At 45.4% G+C, this 17,683-nt stretch overlaps 2 protein-coding genes across 4 annotated transcripts in view; both read right to left on the reverse strand.

The window, feature by feature from the left end:
* UTP3 (UTP3 small subunit processome component) overlaps window positions 1-17,683 on the reverse strand; it is a 143,247-nt gene that overhangs the window by 39,234 nt on the left and 86,330 nt on the right. The gene's annotated exons all lie outside the window — the stretch shown is intronic.
* The window catches only part of RUFY3 (RUN and FYVE domain containing 3), a 75,984-nt gene continuing 69,658 nt past the window's right edge, over window positions 11,358-17,683 (reverse strand). For 2 of the 3 annotated variants that reach the window (XM_058667232.1, XM_004596197.4), the window contains exons 16-18: window positions 15,138-15,165; window positions 14,342-14,410; window positions 11,358-11,707 (exon numbers count right to left, since the gene is read on the reverse strand). In XM_058667232.1, the coding sequence (XP_058523215.1) occupies window positions 11,564-11,707; window positions 14,342-14,410; window positions 15,138-15,165 (241 nt within the window). In that variant the 3' untranslated portion in view covers window positions 11,358-11,563. Of the gene's footprint in view, window positions 11,708-14,341; window positions 14,411-15,008; window positions 15,166-17,683 lie in introns of those variants that run through there. The other variant, XM_058667229.1, reaches the window with a different exon arrangement.

The following is a 17,683-nucleotide window of genomic DNA, read 5'->3' on the forward strand; positions in this document are numbered from 1 at the left end:
ATGTTTTTTTGTTTTATATGAGGGAAGTCAAGCCACTTGACAATTTTTAGCTGTAATATTTGGATGGGAACAAGTTTTCATTACTGGTTAAAACTGGATTCTGGTTGGATGATGTTAATGCTGCCCTCTTCCCACCTCCTTTTCAAAGTTGGTATTTAAATTTGCAGTGGAAAAGGTCTGTAGGGCCTACTGTGTTTGGAGTCGGTGAGGAATTCATGGTTTTGCAGTCATTTTCCTTGTAAGATTTATTTATTTTTATTACAAAGTCATATATACAGAGAGGAAGATCTTCCATCCGATGACTCACTCCCCAAGTGACTGCAGTGGCCGGTGCTGTGCTGATCTGGAGCCAGGAACCTCCTCCAGGTCTCCCACATGGGTGCAGGGTCCCAAAGCTTTGGGCCGTCCTCGGCTGTTTTCCCAGGCCACAAGCAGGGAGCTGGATGGGAAGTGGAGCTGCCGGGATTGGCACCTGCGCCCATATGGGATCCCGGTGTGTTGAAGGTGGGGACTGCAGCTGCTAGGCCATGCCGCCGGGCCCCGTTGTGCAGTCATTTTAAGCTGATGCATTTCATTTGCAGATATTTGGGAAAAGAGCAAAGGCATTAGACACTTGTGATAGCTGACCTGGAAGGTGGCCCATTCTTGGGAAGTTCTGTTAGGAATGTGAATACTCCCTTTAGTTTTTGTTCATCAGTGAGTGGTGTGCTGAGTTAGAGAGCTTCCATCCTCTGGCTCACTTTACAGATGGGTGCAGTATCCAGGACTGGACTAGACCAAAGACAAAGAGCTTGGGATTCCATCTGGGTCTGCCACGGGGATGGCAGAGGCCCAGGGACTCGGACTGTCTTCTGCTGCTTTCTCTGGTGCATAATCAGTGCAGCTGGAGTGTAAGTGGAGCAACCAGGGCTGGAACTGTGCTCATGTGGGATATTGACATCACAGGTGGTGGCTTAGCGTGCCGTGCTACAAGGCCATCCCTGAATTTCTTTTAATTGGGTTTCTTATACTTTATTTATCTACTCCATGAGAAAGAATTGTGGAAATTGGGTATATGGCCAGGGTGTTCATATCTCCCTTTGATCCAGGTATTACAGAACTGCAAACGACAACTCTTACAAGCAGGTTAGGAACCAGCATGATAGGATGACTCAATTGGCTAATCCTACACTTGCAAACACCATCATCCCGTGTGTGTGCCAGATTGTGTCCCGGATGCTCCACTTCCCATTCAGTATTCTATGGCCTGGGAAATCAATGGAGGATAGCCAAGTCCCTGGGCTCCTGCACCTATGTGGGAGACCTGGAAGAAGCTCCTGGCTCCTGGCTTTAGATCAGCTCAGCTCTGGCCATTGCAGTCACCTGGGAAGTGAATCATTGGACAAAAGATCTTTCTCTCTGTCTCTCCTTCTGTCTGTAAATTTGCCTTTCCAATAAAAATAATAAGTAAATAAGTGAACTTATTAAACAGTAGGATGTAGATACCAAGAAGAAATTGGTGTGACCTGATAGCCTCAGTGTCACCGGCAAATGGAGCACGCCCAGCGTCCCCGTGACTGGCCGCAGAAGCGTCTTCCCTGTGGGAAGGGAGTCTGCTGGGGGGTCTCAGTAAAGATAAAGCCACTGTACGAGCCCCGAGCCAGCTGGTGAGTCAGTGCGCCTCCTCAGCGTCCTCTGCTCCGATGTCCTGAGGTGGAGCCTCTTTAGACGTGGAATGGTATAGTTCTGTCGTCAAGTAGAGGCCAGACTGACTTTCAGGTTGCCTCTCCCTCCACTCATTTAGCAGATTAGAAACTGTGATGGTTGTAGGAAAAAAATAAGTGAGAGCTGCCGTTAGCTTTCTTTGCAAGGCTGCGTGTGCAGTTCCTGACTCCTTTGGCTGAGCCCCAAGGGATGTGTCTGCAGGGAATAGGTTTGTTAGGAAACAGCCAAGTGGACTTCCTCCCTGCAGTGCTATGTTTGGTGGTGCAAGTATTACGGGTTTTAGCCATTCATTCTGTTAGGTGTGTGGTGACATACCGTTTTATCTATTTTTGTATTTGAGGGAGAACTTGTGTGCATTGGTTCATTCCGCCTGATGGCCTGTAATGGCTGGGCCTGGGCTAGGTCACAGGAACCAGGAACTTAACCCACGCTTGTCACATGGGTGGCAGAGGTTCAGCTATGAGCCATCCCCCGCCGTCTCCCAGGATGTGCATTAGCAGGAAGCTGCTGTGTGCAAAGCCAGGACTCTAAACCAGGCATGCCAGGAGACGCCTTTAGCTGCTAGTTGCATTGCTACCCCAGGTGTCGTAGATTAACTTTCAATTTCATGCTTAGTCAGCATCTTCCGGTCCCTCTTTAGCACCTGTGTATCATCTTCCGTGAGGTGCTTGTTCAGGTCTTTTGCCTGGTGTTATGGCTGGGTGGTTTTCTTACCAAGTCTTGGAAGTGGTTTAGGAAGGTCTAGTATGTCCTCTAAGTCCTGGTTATATGAAAATACAAAGCAGTGGTCTCAAAGTTGTATTATTATTGTTTGTGTGTGTGTGTGTTGTTTTATTTTATTTTATTTTATTTGAAGCAAAGTTTAAGAGATGGGGTATATGGTGGAGAGTGTTCCTTTGGTCCTCATGGTAGCCACTTAGTTTCTCTCCTCAGGCAGCCCTGTCATCGCTTTGACATACATTTCTAGTGATTTTTACTGTATACCTATCTCTATATATTGCATATATTAAGATATCTTTGTTTCTTTTATATATAGTGTGCTATGGATATAAGTCTGTATTTTCCCAAACATCCTGAAGATCACTTTATATTAGATTATATAAAAATATCTTTCCTTATTCTTTTTAAATTGTAGAATGTGGATCTATGTAATTTAGCTTGTCCCTTACTAATGAACATGTAAATTGTCTCCAGACTTTTGCTATTGTAATGCAGAAATGAATTACCTTGTATAAACTTGTCATTTTGTATATACATTTCTCTGTAGAATCAGTGGTTTAGAGTATGTGCACTTAGAGTTGATACTCTAGCATCTCACGGATGTCTGCAGCTATTTCATAGCACCAGCAATGCAAGGGCCCATTCCTCCTGAGCTGCTTGGACTCACGAGTGGATTAGCCAATCTGTTTTTCCAGTTTAAAAAAATAAACCCAAACAAACTCAAAATGATACTTTCTTGACATGGTAGTGGCTTTTCACGTTTTAAAGCATGATTCTCCACCCCCCCTCCCGCCAAGGGGACCTGTCTTCATATCTTAATATTTATCTTTTGTTTTTCTTTTCTTCTAAACCCATATTGGAAACTTCAAGCATACAAAAAATGAGAGTCCAGAAAAGTCCCATGAGCAGCAGTGATATTAGGGTCAGGCTTTTTCACTAACATGTCCAAGTACTCAATGTCATTCTCCGAAAGCACATCCTAAAGGGCAGCTTCATCTAAGCATTTCAGGAGAGAACTCTTAAAAAGCATTTTTAAAAACCACCCCTAAAAATGTGAACATTTTCTTGCCACCAGATAACTAATTACCTGAAATGTCATTTTAAAAGAATTGCTCTGAGTCGGGATTCAGACAGTCCACACACTGATATGGGTTCCCTGGTTCTCCTGTGAATTTTTTTTTTTTTTTTTTTTTTTTGCTAGAAAGTTCCAATCATGCAAGCAACATATCTGTACTCACCACTTAAGATTCTACATTTTTCCATTTTTTATCATATAACTTGTTCAATCTTTATAGCAAAGTCAATTGTAGACATCTGTACTTTAATGTCTTCAGTATATAGGGGCACTCAAACGTGTGGGGACAATGGGATTACAAGGGAAGTTGTTTTGAGGCGAAAAAGGCAGAAATCTGTGGTCTTTTTTTCCTATAAACGTTTTGAAAATCCTTTGCATGTCATGAAGTTTTCCTGGAAAAAGAGCATACAGTGACATGAATTCTAACATTTGATGGATTTTTGGTGTATACCAGTGCAACCCAAATCCCTAGTAAACTACAGAATATTTCCATCATGTCAGTTGTTTTCCCCTGCTTTGCAAGGAACCACTGTTAGCATTCTGTTCATACTTTACATTTGCCTGTGCTGGTACTTAGCTAAATGGATTTCTATGGTGTGTGACCTTGTGTATGTTTCCTGAACTGGGCATGTTCTGAGGTTCGCCCTTGTGATGTAATTGCTGAGTCGTATTCCAGTGTATGAAAATGCCACAGATTAACCACGACCTCTTAGGTGAACAGCTGATGGACAGTGGGCTGTTTCCAGTTTTTGCAATCCTGAATAAAGTCTCTGTACATTCCGTGCAAGTCTTCTTGTGAAGCTATTCAATTTCTGGGTAGGTACTTGGGAGTGGAATATCCCAAGTTGTGTTTTCCTACATTAGAAGTCAACATACGTTTTCTCAGAGGGGTACTCCTGTTTTCCATCCCACAGAGGCCAGTTAGTACACATCCTCACCGTCTTAGGTACACCATTTGGTATTGCGTCTGTGGGTTCAGCCACAGTGTTTCTAGTCGTACCTCATGGCTTTAATTTGTTTTTAAGTGGCTCAATCCTTAAATCTCCCGTTACGGTTTCTGGTTTTTGTGTTGACAAAGGATATCTCAGGAAGTGATTCTTCCGAGTACCTGGTGATGAGGTATGGAGATGTGTAAACAGGCCGACTCTAGAATCTGATGGAGAGTTCATGTGGGTCACAGAAAGGCCCAAGATACATGTATGTGAAACCCACAGGCAACCTTCACCAGACTGAGAAAAACCTCATATAAAAACATACCTGTCTTGAGCTGAGATAAAGCTCTTAACCTCCTCTGCCGTTTGATGGAAAGTGAATCTCAGAAAAGCAGCATTACCTTGGCCTCAGATGCTGAGAATGGGGCTCCCAAATGTTTATGAAGAATATATATTATGAAAAAATGCTAGATTTCAGTTTTTTGAAGTGTAGCTTTTAAATTTTTCAATGAATTGAAGTATTAATTCAGTGAGTTAATACTAAGGTACTGGTACCTTAGTATTAACTTTTTCAGTGAATTATTATTTTTTTTAACTTGAGAGGGAGGGAACTCCCATATATTGCTTTACTCCTCAGATGCCCACATTAGCTGGGACTTACGCTGGGAGCTGGAACTTAACAGCTGGCAACAAGCGGGCAAATGTCTAGGACTGATTCCAATTTGACATGGGAAGACTATGTTAGATGTGAAGGAACATGATGGAAGGCCACTTGTGATACTTTCTGAAGTATAAATTTTTTTTTTTTTTTTAAAAAAGGAGGATCTGCATTTCAGTGAGCAAAGCTGAGATGAGACGTCTAGTGGACAGTGGCCTGAACAGCAGCTTCAGAATCACTAGGCCGCCCCCCTGGAGCCCTTTCACAGAATAGCTCTCTCCTAAACCTAAAAGAGTTTCCTCCTACATTTTTATAATTTGACCACAAACAGTGAGTGGACCAAGGATTGATCTCTTGTGCATTATACATCCCATTCAGAAGTAAAACATCATGGAGTTAAGTCCTGTCAGGCTAGACTTGGCATTTAGTTCTAAGCATGAAGGCACAATTTCTTCAATCAAAAAAAATATTTTAGACACAAAGAACTGTTACAGAAATCCCAAATAACATGCTTGCTTTATTTAGCACGTTATTACAATATTGGTACCTTGGTATCAATTATATCCCACATCTCCATTTTTCCCTAATAGCCTTTCCTTTCCAGATACCCACATTCGAGCACACTTAGCTAGAATGTCTCCTTTGCTTTGTCAGATGGTGTTTTTTGATGAGCAGATTATGTTTTGTTCTTGATGTACTGCTAATGTCTCCTAGAACATCCTTCAAGTTGGCTTTCTGCGGTTTCTCTGCTGGTTACACAGTGCTTGGGTTTTGGGAGGAAGACCACAAAGGGCATGTGCTGTCAGCAGGGTTACTGATGAGGCCAATTTTGGTCACACAGCCCAACATGGTTTGCTGGCAAACCATAAAGAACTTTCTTCCCCCTTCCGTATTCTAGCCCTTTGAAACTGGTTCCCAAGCACAGCCTGTACTGTGGGCAGTTAGGCCTCACCTCCTTGAAAAGGACTCAATTATAAGAAATGTTCCTGTCCAGAAGACATGCCACCCGTCAGTCTACTTATTCATTAATACCCCCCACACATGCTTAGAACCTTGGATGATAACCTCAGTGCTACACTGTTTCGATGCTCACATGCTTTGACCGCCAGGAGTTCTGGCTCCAGTGTCCCTTAGATGTGTCTGCAGAGCATGTCCTAGCATTCTGAACAAGATCTTGGTATTGGGCATGCCCTTTGCTACCGGGGTGTCTGCTGCCTTACTCTGCCAGCTGACTGTGGGAAATCAAGTGTAGGTACTTACTTTGCATCCACCTAGAAAGCATTTTCAGACACTTGGATAAAATATGCACAAAACATTCATCACCTTTCTGTGCACACTGCTGTGGCATTAAATATACTCATTGCACATTACTGGGCAACAGCCACCACTATCTATTACCATACTTTTTCCATCTCCCCAAATGGAAACTATGTATCCATTAAACATCAACTCCTCACGCCTCTGTTCCCTGAGCCCCTGGCAGCCACTATTTTTCCCTTTTGACCATCACAGGCACTTCATATAAACAAGATTAGAAGTCATTGAGTGTAACTTCTTCAGAGTTGAGCATGTCAGAATTTCCTGTTTATCCATCCACTCCTGGACATTTAGCTTTTCACCGTTTGACTGTTGTGAATAGTTCTGTCAACACAGGTGTCCACATATCTGAAGGAATTCTAGATTTTTCTTTGAAAGTTAGGGGTAGAGACAGACGTTTTATCTGCTGGTTCACTCTGAAGATGGTCACACAGGCTAGAGTTGAATTGGGTCAAAATTAGAAGTTCATGAGGGTTTTCCACATGCGTGACAGGGGCCCAAACACTCAGACTATCTTCCACTGTCTTTCCCAGAGAGCTGGATTAAAAATGGAGCAGCTAGGGCCTGGCGTGGCAGCCTAGTGGTTAAAGTCTTCACCTTGAATGTGCCAGGATCCCATATGGGTGCTGGTTCTAATCCTGGCTAAGTCCAGCTTCCCATCCAGCTCCCTGCTTGTGGCCTGGGAAAGCAGTCAAGGACAGCCCAAAGCCTTGGGACCCTGCACCCGTGTGGGAGACCTGGAAGCAGCTCTGACTGTTGCGGTCACTTGGGGAGTGAATCAGCGGAAGGAAGATCTTCTTGTCTCTCCTCTCTGTTTATCTGACTTTGCAATAAAAATAAATCTTAAAAAAAAAAAAATGGGGCAGCTAGGACATGTGCTGATGATGCCTGTATGGCATGCCAGTGTCTTAGGTGGTGGCTGTCCCAGCTACGCCATGGTCTTCGCCTCCTTCCAGTTGTTCTGGGTACATACCCAGAAATGCACTTGATGGATGATACTGTAATTCCACATCACTATCCTTTTTCTCACAGCTGTTGTACCATTTTACATTTCCCCTGAAATCACACATGGGTTTGTTTGCTCACATCCTCACACTTCTCTTATTTTGGGGTAGTAGTCACAGTGATCAAATGATATCATGGTAGTTTTGGTTTGCACTTCCTCGATGACTAGCGATATTAAATTGTGCTTTACTGGATATTTGTCTTGGGAGACATGAATGGCCAAGCACTTTACCCAACTTAACAGCTGGCTTTTTGTTGTGTACGGGGCATCTTTATACATTCTTGGTATCAATCTTTTATCAAATATTTGATTTCCATATTTTGGGCTGCTGTTGGACACTGCTATTGACATCCTCTGGTAAAGTTAAATTTTGCTGAAGTTCAGCAGTTTTGTTTTCTTTTTTTGATGGTGAGGCTTTTGTTGGAATCTAAGAAATCTGACATATGCAACATGATTTAGTTTTATTCTGGGTTTTATAGATCCTCCTGTAGTGGTGAAGGTCTTGGGCCATCTTGAACACAGAGGAAAGGGTATAATTTCTTGCATATATCCAATTTTCTCAACACAATTTGTTCTTTATCTCCTGAATGATCTTGAGTTTTTATCAAAAACAAATAAAAGGCCATTTAGCAATATATGGGAGGATTTATTTCTAGGCTCACACCAGTTTGTTTGTCTTTAGGCCAATTTTGGCAATCACAGTCTTGTGGTAAGATCTGCGATTGGAAACAGGATGCCTCCAGTTTTATGTTTTCCAAGGTTGACTATTTGGAGTAGGGAGGCATCCCTTGAGGTCCCTTTATATAAAAATTAGGGAAAATGGTGGTAAGAACGAACTGCATTCACTTGGTTGGTTGCTCTGGGTAATACTGACATCCTCACAAACATGAAGTCTTCCAGTCCATGGAAATTGCTCTTAATTTCACGAGCAGTATTTAACAGTTCTTAGTGAACTTTTGCCTCTTTAGTTATGTATATGCCTTTTTAATTTTTAAAAGATGTATTTGTTTTTTATTGGAAAGTCAGATTTACAGAGAGAAGGAGAACCAGAAATAAGATTCCATCTGCTGCTCCATTCCCCAAGTGGTCACAATGCCTAGTGGAGCTGAGCTGATCTGAAGCCAGGAGGCAGGAGCCTCTCCTGGGTTTCCTACACAGATGCAGGGTCCCAAGGCTTTGTGCTGTCCTCTACTGCTTTCCCAGGCCACAGCAGGGAGCTGGAAGGGGGGAATACAGCAGCCAGGATGTGAACTGATGCCAATATGGAATCCTAGTGCATGCAAGGTGAGGACTTTTAGCCACTAGGCAATTGCACTGCCCCTTCCCCTTTAAAAAATTATTTAAAAGGCAGCTTTATTAAAGGGGGAAATGCAGAAAGATCTTTCCAATAAATCACTTCCCAGTGTCCGCAAGGACTGGGACTAGGATAGACAGAAACCAGAAGCCAGGAACTTTCGGGCCTCCCACAAGGGTGTAGGGGCCCAAGTGTTTCGGGTTTTCCTCTAGTAGGAAGCTAAATGGGAAATAGAACAGCCAAAATGCCAACCAGTGCCCAAGTGGAATGCTAGCATCATGGGTGGTAGCTTTATCTGCTATGCCATAATGTTTGCCCTAGTATTTCATTCTTGTTGATGCTATGGTGAATGTTAGAAAATCATGTATATATAATATTAAGTCAAGCGATTCATGACTTAGGACTTTAGTTTTGAGAAAGGTTACACCAACAGATACTGTTTTTGTTTATAAACATGGTGAAAGCTGTAGAAATAGCTATGTGCAATTCCAAGTAACATCTTAAGTGAAGGGGCCGATTCATGTCGCGGCTGTTCCACTCCCATCCAGCTCCCTGCTTGTGGCCTGGGAAAGCAGCTGAGGATGGCTCAAAGCCTTGCACCCACATGGGAGACCTAGAAGTTTCTGGCTCTTGGCTCTGGAATGGCTCACCTCTGGCCATTGTGGCCATTTGGGGAGTGAATCAGTGAACGGAAGATCTATTTCTGTCTTTCCTTCTCTATGTAAATCTTATCTGCCTTTCCAATAAAAAAAAATCTTAAAAAAATCTCCAGTGACGAATCCTTATAATTCATATTATATTTCATTTTACTCAAAACTACAGCTTTTTTTTAAGTGGATCATCATCCACTGCCTTTTTCTTTTTTGGTTTTTTTTTTAAGATTTATTTATTTTTCTTACAAAGTCAGATATACAGAGAGGAGGAGAGACAGAGAGGAAGATCTTCCATACGATGTTTCATTCCCCAAGTGAGCTGCAACGGCCAGTGCTGCGCCGATCCGAAGCCGGGAACCAGGAACCTCTTCCAGGTCTCCCATGCGGGTGCAGGGTCCCAATGCCTCAGGCCATCCTCGACTGCTTTCCCAGGTAACAAGCAGGGAGCTGGATGGGAAGTGGGGCTGCCGGGATTAGAACCGGCGACCATATGGGATCCGGGTGCGTTCAAGGAGAGGACTTTAGCCGCTAGGCCACGCCGCCCGGCCCAAAACTACAGCTTTTAAAAAAGTATATACTCCCCATTTTTCCCATTTCTGTATATATATACACACATATATATTGCATCATGTAGGTGGTCAAATAAGAATGAAAGCCGACACGAAATTACTGGAGAGGAAAAGGATGGATTGGCAGGCATTGTGCAGAAGGTTCAGCTGCTGCTTGAGAGGCTTGCATCCCGTTTAGTTGGGGCAAGGCCCTCCTCTGCTCCTGATCCAGTTTCCTGCAACTGCGCACTCCGGGAAGTAGCAGATGACAGCTCCCTGATACTCACCCGGGTCCCAGATGAAGTTCCTGGCTTGTGTCTTCAGTTTTGATGCTGTGGGCCTCTGTGGGAAAAGATCTGTTTATTGAGTTCACTCTGTCTCTCAAACAGAAACAAATGATACAAGACAACAAACCAGAGAATTACTACGTTTTATTTTCCCTAGTATTCTTAACCTGCAGCTTTACCAAGTAACAAGCAAAGCTTCTGGAAGAATAAAATCCTTTCCCAGGCTGTAACCTGGGACAGAATTTGTCAAGTAACATGGTGCCAGGATGTTTCCACCCCAGCAATCTAAACCCTCACAGATTCATTTCTTCTCAGGTCCTAATGAGCATCAGCGATCCGGCAGGTGTAACATAACCCAACAGGATGTCCCACTTTGCTCGCCGAACGTGCTCCCTCTCCCCCCTAACGGGTCTTAGAGATGTTGGAGAATCATCCTGTGTCCCCGAAGAGCATAAGGAATTCCTTGTTTAAAAAGCAATCTACTGTTGTGCTCAGTGTTGTCAGCAGTCCACCAACTTGGCTCGTTTTACTTTGCAATGATTTAGCTTTTCTCTGTAAGCAGTACTTCACATGTGTGAGGGGAAACCCTAACTGTAGAACTCCCTATAGTGTCCGTGGGGACTCGGGAGGAGGGGGCGGGGAGCAAGCCCACTTGTTTGTGGTGTACGATTCTGAGGAGCACACGGACTGTGCATTCAACATGTGGAACAACGATGGATGTTGTTGTTCTGACGAAGAAAAAACTTGTAGCTCAAGACCAGGAAATGGTGGTCCTCAAATCCTAATATATTGCTTTTATTACATTCAGAATTTATATTACTTTTTTTTCCCTGAGATTGATTTCACAGTTTGATAGGTATTTTAAAGAGGTAGTTAGTGGGGGTGAAGAGGAAAACGAGGCTTTCATCTAGCAGCACCTGGGACAGTAGGTGACGTCTGTCATCTAGAGGTTAACCGACATTTGCCTGCCCTCCTTGGTCTGCAAGTATAATAGAGGGAGATGATAATCTTCCTTTTATCATGATCTTCTTGGACTTTCTCTGTTATTCCCCCCACCCCCTTACTATTATCACTATTCAAAAAATAAAATAAATAGCCCTCCCCAAATGTGCTATCAAATAAACCCTTCAAAGTGGGGTCGTTAAGATTTAGAAGAGAAAGGATCAACTGAGTCACGTTTATTTATCCAGCTGTGGGGGACATCTCGAGCACCTCCAGCGGCTGCTGTCTTCTCTCCTGGATCTGGGTTCTTTCCATCATGATATCAGCTCTGGTTGATCCTATGGACTAAGCTGCCGGAGAGCCTGACACCTAGCCTAGGCAGAGTGGCCCTGCATGGATGTTTTGGTCCAGGACATGGCTTCCAGTTTTAAGATGGGCTGGTGGAATATTGCTTCAGCAGCAGCTTGTGACAGGAATTGCAAACTCGCTCAGGCTTGATACTCGAGGGGAGAGGCAGTTCCTTACTTGAACAGGCATGGCAGAAAGTCCCCCTGCAGTTCTTGCACACGTTCTGGAAGAGGAGGAGGAGGTTAGCTGGGGAAAGCTACAGGAGCAAGGCAGGATGTGTGGGCTGTTAAGGCCAGCTGTGGCAGAGGCGCAGCGCCCACGCAGCCCTCAGGGCTGGACCCGACCCGGACTTCACCTGCAAGGCTCAGTCTAGTTCTTAGCTCTAAATGGAGACAAGGAACAGTGCCAGTGAATTCAAAAGAACACATGCTTCACCAGTTACTCACCTTCGGAATGTATTTCCTACTTTGGCTTCCTCTATGCACTGTCTGATGGACTACTTTTTTTTTTAATATTTTATTTATTTGAAAGGCAGAGTTGGGGGAGGGGAACAAGATAGAGTAGAGATTTCCATCTACTGGTTTAGTCCCTGAATGGCCGCAATGACAGGCTGCGCCAGTCTGAAGCCTGAATCATCTTGGAGCTTCTTCCAGATCTCCCACATGGGCTTATGCACCCAAGCAACTTGGCTCTCTTGCACATTAGCAGGGAGCTGGACTGGAAGCAGAGAAGATGGCACTCCAATTAGGGCCCATTTGGGTGTCAGTATTGCAGATAGTGGCTTAACCCATTGTACCACAAATTAAAGGTAGAGTTAGGAGGAGGCAGGGAGAGATATCTTCCATCTTCTGGCTCACTCCCCAAATGGCCTCTATCTGGGTCTCCCATGTGAGTGCAAGGACCTGAGCCCCTGGGCCATCGGCTCCTTTTCCAGATGCATTAACAGGGAGCTGGATCAGAAGTGCAGCAGCTAGGACTCAAAAGGTACAGATAGACTATCTATAGAATTAGTTTGCAAGCATTGAATCCATGCTCCAAATATGGCAGAGACATCACAATACATTGGGTGGGCAGGCTAGGATGTAAACTTTTGTTGACTATGGACTGAAAGTGTAATTCCTAAAACACTGATGACTTATCAGTCTTTCCTAGGATGCTCTGTTGGCACAGCCTTGGGGACATCAGTGCAGCAGGAGCATGGCTTCAAGAGAAAGTCCGTGTGTCACTAGGTTCTGTGCCGACAGAGCCCTGTGGTTGTATGTCTAAATGGGATGCATGGAAGAGGGCCGGGCCCTGTGGTGCAGTAGGGTAAGCTGCCACATGTGAAGCTGGCATCTCATGGAGGAGTGCTGGTTGGAGACCTAGATCCTTTGCATCCAGTCCAGCTCCCTGCTAATGTGTCTTGAAAAGCAGCAGATGGCCCTTGTGCTTGGAGGCCTGCCGCAGTTTGAGTCCTGGATGGAGCTCCTGCCTTCAGCGGGGCCTATCTGGCCCTACAGCCCTCTGGGAAGTCAGCCAGTGAGCAGATACATGCTCTCCCTTTAAACTATGTTCTATAAATCTTCTAAAACTGCTGTGAACCATTTCTCTTGTAAAATGTTATGTTCGCCCCAAACAATACCTCATCCTCAAAAGCCCCATGGGTCACTGACTTGAGGGCCTGAGAAGAACTCCCTCTCACATACTAAAGCTACTTTACATGGCTTGGAAAAACCACAATTTGATTAGCAGTTGCTTCTATTTTGGAACGTATTTCTCCAGCTGCATCTTCCAGTTCCATAAAGGCAGTCCATCTGTCTTTCGCTTGTGCGAACCTAAGAAGGCGTCCCTTACAGTTCTGCTCATTAACATGCAGCAGGATCACAAATGGTAGCGTGCGTGCTATAATCCTGAACCTGCACATGTTCCTTGTGTCTCTCAAGCACCTGTTTCCCAAGTTCACTTGTCTGTCACACTTCGAGTGTCTGCTATGAAGTGTGCCCCAGATTAGATGCTGTGGGAGACTGCATTAAGACATAGCTCCAGCAGGACACAGTGGGACATGCATTCTTTCTTGACACTTCCCTCACTCTGCCCACCCTAGGGAGACAACCTGGGAAGGTGCTCCTGCGGCAAGCCCTACTCAGCCCTGCAGCAAACAACGGCCTAACTGTGGAGAGTTCATTTCCCCTGTTCTGGAAAGAAAGGATTCCTGGAGGGAGAAAAATTAGGATGGAAACCAGACTCCATCGCTTAAAGATGTGAGTGGCTTTGGGAAATGTGCTTAACATCTCGGAGCCTAAGGCTCTTCATCTTTCATATACGCACCGAGGGCTGGAGCTGTGACACAGTGGGTGAAGTTGCTGCCTGATCCTGGTATCCCATACAGGTGCTTGTTTGAGACCTCACTGTCCCGCCAGTCTAGCTCCCTGCAAGTGCGCTGGGAGAGCAGCATCGGCAGTCGAGTCCCTGGGCCCTGCCGCCCATGCGGGATGCCCGGAAGAAGCTCCTGGCTCTGGCTTTGGACTAATCCAGTGCAGGCAAGATTTCTCTGTAACAGCCTTTCAAATAAATCCTAAGTAGAAATGACAGGCATACAGGACACAATGTCTACGAGACAGGCATATGATCTATTTTTCACTTCTATCCTTTTCCTAAGCGTAGCCTACATAGTAGGCATGCCACAAATGTCTTACTGATTTGTAAATTTATACTTACTTATTTGTTTCAAATTATGTCTATGGTTTTTCATACTAATCTTAACACAAGCGCCAGCTCCCTCTGCACCACACCTGGCGCTGTCTCTGGTGCCCTCTGGCAAGGGACAGCAGAGGCAGCAGAGTGCCCAGGAAGGAGCCCGTCTGTGCCCAGCAGTTACCTGTGTGAGGCCGCCATCCGCCTGGCACAGCTGACACAGCCCAGGCTTTTCGGAGAGCAGCTGCTGATCCTAAACCACAGGGAGCCAGTTAGCGTCCCGCAGGTCACAAACATCACAGCTTTACAACATGCACTGGTGGGGGGGGGGCCACAAAATTAATCCACTCATACTATACACTACCTAGAAACGGCAGTCCTGTGTGCGTCAATGTCCTTCACGGGAATAAAACCTTACATTTTTACTATCAAAATTATAACAGCCAGAAAAATTACAGGATTCTTAGAGTTGTGTTAATAAGGTGGTATGTCTGTATCTAATTTGTTATGTAAAGCAATGGCTTTATTCCCTTTATCTCACTCTGCCACCAAGAATGGAAAGATGGTATCATTTTATATCCCAATAGGTGACAGGAGTCAGAGTAGCATGTAATGTCCTTCTCAGGGACTGTCACATACTGTTGCATTCAAACTATTCTCCGAATTTTGCGTTTATTTTTCTGTGAGCAAAAAGGGTTGTTTCTTCCCATTTTATGTTAGCAAACGCTGAAGGGCAGGGAAGTAAATTGAGCTCTCTTGGTCTCAAGAGGTCATTTCACGTTGAGAACTGCTCTGCCCTCAGAAAGTGGCTGAAAGCCGAGCTGTTTTTTGCAACAACTTGGGGCAGCCCATTGCTGGGCCCGCCATTAGGACGGTGCCCGGCAGAGTCCTCCTTCGTCTCCTGCCCACTCTCCCCTCCGCGGCTGTCCTGTGACCGGGCGAGGCATGAGACAATGAACTTCACAATGACACTCAGTTACCTGTTCTCTTGGAGGGTGCGGCTGCAGCCTAGAAAGGGGAATACAAGCAGGTAAGCCATGACAATTTACAAACAAGTGACACAGCAGTTCTTTTACGTAACTGTGGCTGGGAATACCCTATTACTTGTAATGTCTTAAGATTTGGGAAATTTTGTTTGAACCTTATTACTAGATACTACTAGTATCTAGTATCTTAATATCTAAGATTACTAGTATCTAGTAATAAGGTTCAAACAAAATTTCCCAAATGGCTGTCTTGGTGGGGCTGGGTCCTGGACACTGTTACCAAGGAATTCAGGGACAGAGGCTTCAAAACAGAGCACATAAGTGGGGCTAACTTAGCTATGCCACCTCACCTCTCTCTGCTCCCCAGTTTTCTCCCCAGTGAAGTAGGAATCATTCTCAGTAAGCAGAAAACGATGTGCAATCTGCTTGCTAAGCTTCAGGGCACAATGAGAACCTCACATAAGAGAGGCTTTGCTGACTGCTGAGGTAGGCTGGACTTTAACGTGGCACTAGGGCTGACCCTAAAAGACACTGGAAACCCTCATTAATCTGACAGCCTTTCCCTTTCCTGGGACCATGCCAATCTCTGATAGGCAGTAGTTTTAGCATTTGTGCTGGATTAAACCACACTTTCTGGGGGAAAGTTAAAGACCCTGGACTCGGTCTGGCCTTGGCTGCCAGGAAGCCTTTAGGCAAAGCACTGGCATGACCCAGCTCTAGGGGCTGGGCTTTGTCATTTCTCCTGCTGGCAGCTCCTTTTTGCTACAGATGACATGGTATCTCTTTAACTTTCCACTCATTTCTTGAGAGTCAGGAAAGCACGTGCGCACACACACACAAACACACAGACACACACTCACACACAGAAAAAAACTTCAATCCTGGTTCACTCCCCCAGACGCAATGCCTGCAATGGCTGGAGTTGTCAGGGAGGGAATACCAGGAGCTGAGAAGACGACTCAAGTGCCCCTCAGAGGTGGCAGGAATCCGGCTACCTGAGTCATGAGCTGCTGCCTCCCAGGCTCTGCACTGGCCGGAAGTTGGAGTCAGGACCCAGAGCTGGACACTGCACCCAGCACTCTCATCTGGCACACAGCACCTTAGCCACCAGGCCAAAGGCTGTCCCTATCCCACTCGCAAGGCATCAAGGCCTGGATGGAGAGAGAGTGGCCCAAAGGGTCAGCGTATAGTTTTCTCACATCTTTCCCTCATCGCTGAACTCTTCCTCCTCCTTTGGAATACAGACAAAGTTTAACAGCAGTTTTAGCTTCACAGCTACGCTGGGCAGAAAGCAGAGAGACTTCCCCTGTGCCTCTGGCCTCTCCCATAGCCGGCACAGGATGCTGTCTTCGCTGAGACTACATGGACACAGCCTCGCCACCAGGAGGCCACTGTTCACATCAGGAGTCACTCCTGCCCTTGAGTGGGTCTGGACAAATGTCTAGGTGACACTGCTCTGCTGCTGCTACAGTCTGGCACTGGACAACTCCACTGCCCCCAAAACCCTCTGTGTTCTGCCAATCCATCCTTCTCCCTAACCTCTGCTGACCACAGATTTTTTTTTTTAACTTTCCACTGGCTTTTTGCCTTTTCTAGAATATCAATTAGTTGAATAACTTTCATTTTAAAAGGTTTTCTCGGGCCCGGCAGCGTGGCCTAGCGGCTAAAGTCCTCGCCTTGAATGCCCCGGGATCCCATATGGGTACCGGTTCTAATCCCGGCAGCTCCACTTCCCATCCAGCTCCCTGCTTGTGACCTGGGAAAGCAGTTGAGGACGGCCCAATGCATTGGGACCCTGCACCCGCGTGGGAGACCAGGAAGAGGTTCCAGGTTCCCGGCATCGGATCGGCGCACATCGGCCCATTGCGGCTCACTTGGGGAGTGAATCATCGGACGGAAGATCTTCCTCTCTGTCTCTCCTCCTCTGTGTATATCTGGCTGTAATAAAATGAATAAATCTTTAAAAAAAAAAAAGGTTTTCTCATTTATTTTCATCTACTTAAAAGGCAAAGTGAAACACAGAGCCAAGAGACACCTTCCACGTGCTGGTCCACCTCCCAAACGCCCCAACCAACCAGCGCTGAGCATGGAAGCCAGGAACATGCAAGGCCATTCAGGTCTCTTACGTGGGCGACAGAGGCCCAAGCACTACGCCATCATCTGTGGCACCCCAGAACACACCAGCAGGAAGCTGCACGGGCACAGATGCAGGTGACCCACTGTGCCAACAGCCACCACAGATACCCTTCATTTTTTAGTGCACTGGCATAACAGTACAATTTATTTCTAACCTTTAAAATAAACTGAAAAAACAGCTTCCTTGAGACAATCTTACGTTCTTTTTAGTAAGCCAATTAGATGAAGAGTTACAAAACAGGAATCACGTTAAGCTGTTTGATCTCCTTACAAGGGTGGGGATGAGCCACGGGTCATGTAAGTCCCTGACATCACTTGGTCTGGCCCTGCCAAGGCAACCACAGGTGGGACTCAAAACTCCATGAATGTGTAACATACTTATTTCGAAGCTGATCGTTTTGTAT

This window comes from Ochotona princeps, chromosome 7 (assembly GCF_030435755.1).
Source record: "Ochotona princeps isolate mOchPri1 chromosome 7, mOchPri1.hap1, whole genome shotgun sequence".
Classification (NCBI taxonomy): domain Eukaryota; kingdom Metazoa; phylum Chordata; class Mammalia; order Lagomorpha; family Ochotonidae; genus Ochotona; species Ochotona princeps.